The sequence below is a fragment of the Palaemon carinicauda genome, chromosome 3, assembly GCF_036898095.1.
Source record: "Palaemon carinicauda isolate YSFRI2023 chromosome 3, ASM3689809v2, whole genome shotgun sequence".
Classification (NCBI taxonomy): Eukaryota; Metazoa; Arthropoda; class Malacostraca; order Decapoda; family Palaemonidae; genus Palaemon; species Palaemon carinicauda.
The window spans coordinates 122,718,356-122,727,697 of NC_090727.1; the positions used below are offsets into that span (position 1 = coordinate 122,718,356).

Genomic DNA, 9,342 nt, shown 5'->3' on the forward strand with positions numbered 1-9,342 from the left:
AGGTCCTTTGACTGGCCAGACAGTACTACATTGGATCCTTCTCTCTAGTCACGGTTCTTTCCCTTTGCCCACCCATACACCGAGTAGTCTGGGCTATTCTTTACAGATTCTCCTCTGTCCTCATACACCTGACAACACTGAGATTAACAAAAAATTGATTTTCACCCAAGGGTCAGCTACTGTATTGTAATTGTTCAGTGGCTACATTCCTCTTGGTAAGGGTAGAAGAGACTCTTCAGCTATGGTAAACAACTCTTCTAGGAAATGGACACTCCAAAATCAAACCATCGTTCTATAGTCTTGGGTAGTGCCATAGCCTCTGTACCATGGTCTTCCACGGTCTTGGGTTAGAGTTCTCTTGCTTGAGGGTGCACTCGGGCACAATATTCTATCTAATTTATCTTCCTCTTGTTTTGTTAAAGTATATATAGTTTATATAAGAAATAATTATTTTAATGTTGTTACTATTCTTAAAATATTTTATTTTTCCTTGTTTCCGTTCCTCACTGGGCTATATTCCCTATTGGGGCCTCTGGGCTTATAGCATCCTGCTTTTCCAACTAGGGTTGTAGCTTAGCAATTAATGATAATAAAAGAGATAAAACCGTAAAAATAATTGCAAACTTGTAATCTAAGTAATGCTATTCCATCTGATTATAATAGTAGTCCATTACCTTTGAATAGAGTGTTAATTCCTCGCAGAGGATGGCGGTGAATATCACCATTAACATTGTCACCTTCCACATGAACCACTTGGATCCTCCGAATGTCATCGGAGAGAGTGACATTCCTGTAGATCACTTACTGTAAATAGATAATATATTTAGAGCTCAAAATCTTATAAGTCATCGGTATGCACAAAAAGGAAATCCTGGATCTCTCTCTCTCTCTCTCTCTCTCTCTCTCTCTCTCTCTCTCTCTCTCTCTCTCTCTATATATATATATATATATATATATATACACACACACACACACACATATATATATATACATATATATATATATATATATATATATATATATATATATATATATACACATACATATTAAATGTGCGAAATGCCAAATAAACAAATGGTGCATAAACTTCAAAGAAGGGTGACCTGCAAACCTGCACCATTATAGTCCATGCCTGTTCTGTCAGCAGGAACAGGAAATGGAAAAATTGAAAAAATGAAAACCAAGAACTAAGGAAGCAATTATTAGAAGTCATGTCCAAGTTCCAACAGGTAGAAATAAGGAACAAAGAAGTCATAGATAATTTGGTAGAAAATGTGATTAGCATCCAAGAAATACAAAATAAGGTAAAATCAGGTATAGAACCTAGAGAAGAAATAAACAACAAAAGCAGAGACTTCACAAAACCCACAAGACGGAGAGTAGCTAAGGCCGAGAAGACTGAACAACAGCCTACCACCGAAAAAAGATTCAGCTTTCTAGAAGAGGAAGAGGAAGACAAGATGTTGTTAATTGGAGACTCTATGGTAAAGGGTAAAGGAAGCACTTCGGCATCAAAAAGAGGAGGAAGGTGAGGTCCTATCCAGGAGCCACCGCACAGAAGATAAAAATAGTAGTTATAGTAGTTAGTAAAACTACAACAGAGAACAAGAAGACCACTGTTATTATTCAGGCAACTGGAAATGACCTATTTCTAAGAAAGGATACTGCTGGCCAAACAGAACCTTTGGTTAAACAACTAGATAAAAACTGTTGAAACAGCTAAAAACAAGACCAATAATACTATAGTTATAGGTATTCTCTCAAGACTCAATGTCAGTCACTTTACCCTCAGTAAGGCTTTAGGGATAAACGAAAGGCTTAAGGCCACATGCCAGAGAAAATTATACAAAAGAGACGAAATACATTTTAGTGAAGAAGGCAAGAGAGTATATTGAAACCAACTTAATCCCAGCCTGTACAATTACTTAAGCATAGTAGACCAAGAACAAACTAGACCTTTAGAAAATCCTTCAAAAACAAATAGAGGAGATTTGGCTGACAACTTTGATAATACAGATTAAAGTAAAACTAAAACACTAGTAAATCATGGAAACTATTAAAGCCACAGAGGAAGAGAAAAAAGATATAAAATTTCCTCTGAGTGGCACTTCAGGGAAATGATAGCTATTGAGGAACTAGATGTCATAGACATTACCGAGTTCTGGATTCAGAAAAGAAAGGATTTTATCGGAGAATACGAAATCCCAGGTTTAAAGCTGTTCAAGAAGGATCACCTTACCCAAAAATCTGGAGGGGTAATGCTCTATGTTAAAAATCACTTAAACCCAATAGAAATTAAATTAGAGACCGAATGTGAAGCGACAGGTGCAAATATTAACACCATAGGAAAAATATGTCCATACTAGTAATATACAGACCCCCACATTAAACATAAGAACAAGATGAAGAGCTATATAGACACTACGAATTCTACCTTAAACACAGAGGGGCATAGGCTACTAGAATTTGTCAACAATGAATTCCTCCACCAGTGGGTCGATAAACCTACCAGGGGATAGAACATACTAGGTATTGTTCTAGCAACAGGCAATAGGCAAAAATATTGGCAAAAGTGACCACAAAATAGTTAGCTTTCAGGTAAATATTCTTCATCTAAAAGAAAGGGAAATTATAAAAAAAGTTAGACTACAGACTTAGTAACTGCATAAAATTGAAGGAATACACCAAGAATTTATAATACGACAAAACAGGGAACATAGATACACTATGGGACTCCTTTGTAGAAATATATAAAGAAAAATGGGCCAAATGTATTCCGCAGAGAAAAATTATACCAAATGGAATTCCACAGCCTAAGTGGTTCAACAGAGAAATAGTCAATGTAATAAGTAGAAACAGCAGACATAAATCAGTGGGTCCACAGCCTTCAATTCAGGAAATTTCAGAGCACAAGAAGTTAATCCGAAAAGTAGATAAACTAGTTAGGAAGGCCAAGATCAATAAAGAGAAAAGAGTGGCTTCAGCTAGTAAAGAAAACCCAAAAGAATTTTTTGCATATGTAAACAGTAGAAAACCAATCAAAAACAACCTTAGCCCTTGAAGAGACTCTGAGGGGGGTAATCTTATAATAAAGGATTTGGAAAAAGCCAAACTGATGAATACATATTTCACAACTGTATTCACTAGGGTAGAATCAACGCCCCTCGCCGAACCAGCTGTCAAATATGAAGGGCCACAACCATTAAATAAAATCACCTTTACAATGGATGATGTCAAAAATAAAATATAAAGACTCAGTAAGTCTAAGGCCCCAGGTCCAGATGATATTCATCCAAGAGAGATTATAGAACTAAAAGAAGAGATAACCCCACTTTTACAAAATGTTCGAAAGATAGCCAACGAAAGAAAGACACCACAAGGATGGAGACTACACAATGTTCTTCCATTCTTCAAGAAGGGACCAAAAGAAGAATCTGGCAACTACATACCTATAAGTCTAACTTCGGTGCCTTGCCAATTTTTTTAATCAATTATAGTAGATTCAATAGTAGAACATAAAGAGTAAAACAATTTTCTTATAGACAGCCAACATGGTTTCAGACAAAAAAGATCATGTGTGACAAATCTTTTGGATTATTTCCACAATATGTCTAGCATTTATGACAAAAGCATGGCAATAGACATCATATACCTAGATTTTTAGAAAGCTTTTGATAAAGTTCCTCATGAAAAATTAATGGTCAAAATTAGAGCACTAGGCATCATAGACAGGTCGGAGCCAGGCAAAAACTGCCCTTTTTTGGGGTCAAGGTTTTCTAAACTGATTCTGGTACTTTGAACCATGCTGATTCAAATAAGCTTTTGGGCCATCTGAAATTTTGCCCGAAATCCAAGATGGCGGCCAAAATCCAAAATGGCCGCCAAAACTCACAAAATATTTTTTCACGGCATTGGATTTAGCTATCAAGAGGTTTTTTTTCTCCCAGAATAGCTATTTTTAGGCAGAGGAATATGACCCTCTGGTTTAAATTCTGAAAAAAATGGATTTATCCTGGCGAAATTCAAGATGGCCGCCGGAGTCGTCCCACCAACTTACGGATTGCGATAACTCCAGTTCTAGATGGGCAATGACAATAACAATGGTCTCTACCCCTAGGTTTTCAGGGGCAAGGAATCCGAATTTGTCACCATTTTGAACCACAGGCTACTCCATCATAGTTATAATGCATGTTGATGGATGCAAAGCGACACCGGTGACACCTACAAGACTACCAATGTTACCAAATGTGAATGAAACTGCATTCACACTTGATTCTACAAATATTAAAAACAAATTTGTAAAGAACAGGTGTATTCCTAACATAATCATACAATGATTGTATCTGATATAGTCTTGAAAATGGGTACAAATGTCCATGATGTCAAATATCAGTGAGCTTTTACATTAGTGCCCTAACTGAGCACTTGCAAAAGCTCTCTATTTTGTCTCTTTCCAGGTCCTATTTTTCCTCAATATGAAATGTCAAGATCACTACATCTGTCAGAGCTCAGACTTTCACAACTGTCAGTCACTGAGGTATCATCATCCGAATCTGTATCGTCTTCAGAACTATCCTCATACCCATCATCGTAGTCAACGGCAGTCATCAGCGGTGTCACATGAAGTTGATTTTCCACTGTAGGAGTCGGCTCTGAAATTTGAAAGAAATTATTATAAAGGTTTGAAGTTTTATAATAATTCCAAAAAGAAAAGACTTGGGTTTGCCAGCATCTTATAGAAAATGGTGTACCTTGCCTCTGTCGCTTCCTGGTTTCAGTCACTGAGGTATCAGGATGGTGTGAAATCCACCCATCAGTGGTATGATTTTGTCATACCTATCTTGCTGAAGCCAAGAAATGATCAATATTTTACTGTTGATAGCTTCATCTGCATGTGCAAAAATGTAATCTACTTGCAGGTCATCAGCTATTTGCAAGATCATATCCATGTACCACTTGATTACATTGTCACTTGGAGGTAGGGGGACAACAGGGAGGTACTCCAGCTTGCACTTGCTAGTTTCGCACTTTGTGACATTCTTCATAAATGAAGTCCAAGATCCAACTGGTCCCAGCGGTTCTTTGTCAACATCAGGAAGACACTGGTCCATGCAGGTATCTCCGACAGCACTTACTAATACCCAGGCTATGTTGCGTTGAAGAGAGTCATCTATCAGCTTTGAATCTTTGTAATCATCAGTGAAGTCTGGAAATGATGGAGGTGGTGTCTTATTCTTCTTAGGGATCTTGAAGGATCCATAGTCTGGTGGCTCGTTGTCTTGAATATCTTGCTCATGCTCCTTTCTTGGAACTGTAGACCCCGCTGAGGGATCACCATCATGTCTGGATTTGAAGATTGTCCCTGTTGTGTGATGTGTAGTGTGTGCTCCGGTAAGAGTTTGCTGCTTGCCGTCTGAATTATCGAAGGTGACATGAACACTGCAGCCGCTAATAAAACCGGGAGGAGCATCTTCTTATGTTGCATGGTAAGTGACTTTGCCCAATTGCTATTCAACTGGCGCACATCAGAGTATGAGATTCCAACCCCGCAGCGATGAAGAAGTGTCGTGGCTTCCTTGCTGCCTGTTATCCGATGAACAGTTAGACTCAGTGCAGTTCCAATAGGCAAACGCTCAGAGGTTACCACCTTCTCCCAACTCTGGCTGATAGCTGAAATTTTTTCTGCTTCTGCTTTGCTTGGAGAACAGGCATAACCATTAGCATCGATGGATCTCCGTGGGTTTATTGACCAAATGATGGCGTTGTATAGACATTGTAGGGGTCTATAACTATCTAGAAGACTATATAACTCTTCCGCATCAAGAGGCCACTTGATTGTCTGTCTTTGGGTAATCTTTCGTCGAATAAGTCTTGCAAATGCTTTGGTCAAATCCATCTCTCGTAGACCATGGCCCTGAATGGTAGCCGCAGTGTACGCAACAGGATTCACTTCACTGGAGTGCACCAGTAGCCGTTTGCCTATCTTGTGGAAAGAGACTGACTCGCCATACTTCTCAATTAATCTTTTTTTCAGTGTGTAGGTCTTTGAGATAGGTGGGTCCGAAAGTCCTTCGTCTTCACCCATTCTCTTGATGTCATTTATCAACTCTGACAGCAGGTATGCATCATGATTTTCAAGGACATTTCTGGTGAATAGGCAGAAGAACTGATCCATAATGCATGTTCTCAGTGTTTCCTGTTTCTCAGCATCCAGTGAAAGTGACTTCGCGTCATGACCGTACATATAGGTAAAGCTTCGGTATCATCGCTTATGATAGTAGAGGTCCTGCGCAAAGATGTCACATGATGTTCCACCAAGAAGGATCTTCAATCTGACAGCAGCTTCGTGGTGTTTATTGGTAGAATCCTCGATCCATTTCTCCATTGCCTGCTGGAGATTGGTGAAAGCGTTATCTTCACAACACCTTCCAAGTCCACCTTCATTAAAAGCATTTTCATCAGCGACCAATGCTTCATTGCAAACAAAGCAGACCTTCTTTTGCAGTGATCCCCGCCGAACTCTGTATGGCTGAGGCGCAGGTTGGCTAGTGGAGGATTCTGAACCTGATTCTTCTGCAGACCCTGATTGCTGAAGTTGGCGTGACTGACTTTCTAGACGGCCCAATCTATTTCGAAAGTTGATACAACAACTGTCATGAATTATGAACTCATGTTTTTCTAAATCTATCCTAATGGTCGCTAATCTAAATTCTGAATAAGGGAACTGTGAGGACAAAGATAACCTGCTGTCAATACAAGCCCACCTCTCTGCTAATCCTTTCAGTGACTCAACTGCAGCTAATCCAATCTTGGTCATGTCTTCATTATCATTGACCAGTTTGTTGCAGAGACTACAAAGTCCTCTACTTGGCCCTTTGCTTAGAAATGGAGTGGCTGCCATTTTGTTATCCTTTCCACGGTTTCAATGAATCTGAAATAAACTTCTGGTTAGTTTCATAAGAATGATACAGATGGTATGCAATTTCTTCAAACTTTCATGAAGAGAAAATTCATGAGAGTGTCAAGTTATTGCTTGTGTCATAAATTAGTGTTTATGAGACATAATTATGGACATTCAGACCCTTTAACATGACAATAAACCTTAAATGATTGAAATTAAGTAGTGCACAGTGTAAAGATATTCACAAAATCACAGTGATTAGGAAATAACCGATAATGCATATTGGTCTATGCAGCTATAGTGAATTTTCACCGAGACAGAGTAGCCTATGGTTCAAAGTGATGACAAATTTGAATTCCTTGCCCCTGAAAACCTAGGGATAGAGACCAATATTATTGTCATAGCCCATCTAGAACTGGAGTTATAGCAATCCGTAAGTTGGTGGGCCGACTCCAGCGGCCATCTTTGATTTCGCCAGGATAAATCAATTTTTTCGGAATTTATACTAGAGGGTCATATTCCTCTGCCTAAAGATAGCTATTCTGGGAGAAAAAAGCATCTTGATAGCTAAACCCAACGTCGTGAAAAAATATTTTGTGATTTTTGGCGGCCGTTTTGGATTTTGGCCGCCATCTTGGATTTTGGGCAAAATTTCAGATGGCCCAAAAGCTTATTTGAATCAGCATGGTTCAAAGTACCTGAATCAGTTTAGAAAACCTTGACCCCAAAAAAGGGCAGTTTTTGCCTGGCTCCGACCTGTCTATCATTGACGATCGAGCAGAATGGATTGAAGATTGGCCAACAAACAGAAAACAGAAAGTTGTAATCAATAGAGAAACTTCAGAGTGGGCAGCTGTTACAAGCTGAGTACCTCAAGGATCTGTCCTTGGTCCATTGCTATTTCTGATCTACATTAATGACATAGAATTAGGATTAACTACTGGAATAGCCAAATTTGCCGACGATACTAAATTAGGCATAAATGCTGAGAAATTAGATAACGTACAAGCCTTAAAAGAGGATCTAGTAAAGTTAGGAGAATGGTCCAGAAAATAGCAAATGCCTTCAACTGTGGGAAATGTAAAGTCATGCACATAAGTTATAGTAACCCACAGTCAGATTATTCACTGCTGGGTAATATAATAGAAAGTAGGGACCAGGAGAAAGATCTTGGTATTATTATCAACAAGGATTTGAAGTTCACTAACAGAGCATAGAATCTGAAAAGAAAGCACAGAAACTAATAGGTTACATAAAGAGACAATTCAAATACAAAAATAAAGACACTGTACTACAGCTGTACACGTCACTAGTAAGACCCCATCTAGAATAGGGAATCCAATTCTGGTCTCCAATCATTCAGAAGGATATAGATAGACTGGAAACAATACGAGCTAGGGTCACCAAACTAGTTCCAACACAAAGGCAATTCGGATATAGACGGAGAATGGAATGTTTGACCATATTTGATCTAAAAACTCAGTGACTAGGGGGACAGTTAACAGACGCATTCAAAATTCCTAAAAGAATAACAAATGTAGATTACAACAATCTATTCATGCTTAGCACAACTCAATCCAGGGGTAACAGATACAAACTGGAATTGAAAAGATACAACACCACTCAATGTGGCAATTTCTTTACATACAAAATAGTAAATACTTGGAATCGACTTCAATAGGATGTAGTAAACAGTAACACGGTAAACAAGTTCAAGAATAAGTTAGACAAGATCATAAGAACTCTCTAAATGCTTAAACTGAATCGATCTACCTAAAAAAGCAAATGGAGTCTCTGCGGATAGACTAAAAAGTCTTTGAGACATCTAAAATCCTTGTAACTCCTTATGACTCTCTCTCTCTCTATATATATATGTATATATATGTATATAATATATATATATATATATATATATATATATATATATATATATATATATGTATATATATAATATATATAAATATATATAAATATATATATATATATATATATATATATATATATATATATATATATATATATATATATATATGCATGTATACTTACACACATGCATACACACACACACACACACATATATATATATATATATATATATATGTATGTATATATATATATACTGTATATTTATATATTCATCTATGTATTTATATATATATTTATATATATATATATATATATATATATATATATATATATATATATATATATATATATATATATATATATATATATATATATATATATATATATATATATATGTATATATATATATATATATATATATATATATATATATATATATATATATGTGTGTGTGTGTGTGTTTGTGTGTGTGTGTAGAATATACATTATATATACATACATATATATATATATATATATATATATATATATATATATATATATATATATATATATATATATATATATATATATAT

At 36.6% G+C, this 9,342-nt stretch overlaps 1 protein-coding gene across 1 annotated transcript in view; it reads right to left on the minus strand.

Annotated features, from left to right (window-relative positions):
* LOC137637854 (uncharacterized) overlaps positions 1-809 on the minus strand; it is a 2,659-nt gene extending 1,850 nt beyond the window's left edge. Inside the window, exon 1 of the mRNA XM_068369964.1 lies at positions 675-809. Coding sequence (XP_068226065.1) covers positions 675-788 — 114 coding nt within the window. The 5' untranslated portion in view covers positions 789-809. The remainder of the gene's footprint in view (positions 1-674) is intronic.
* Positions 810-9,342: the final 8,533 nt, after the last annotated feature.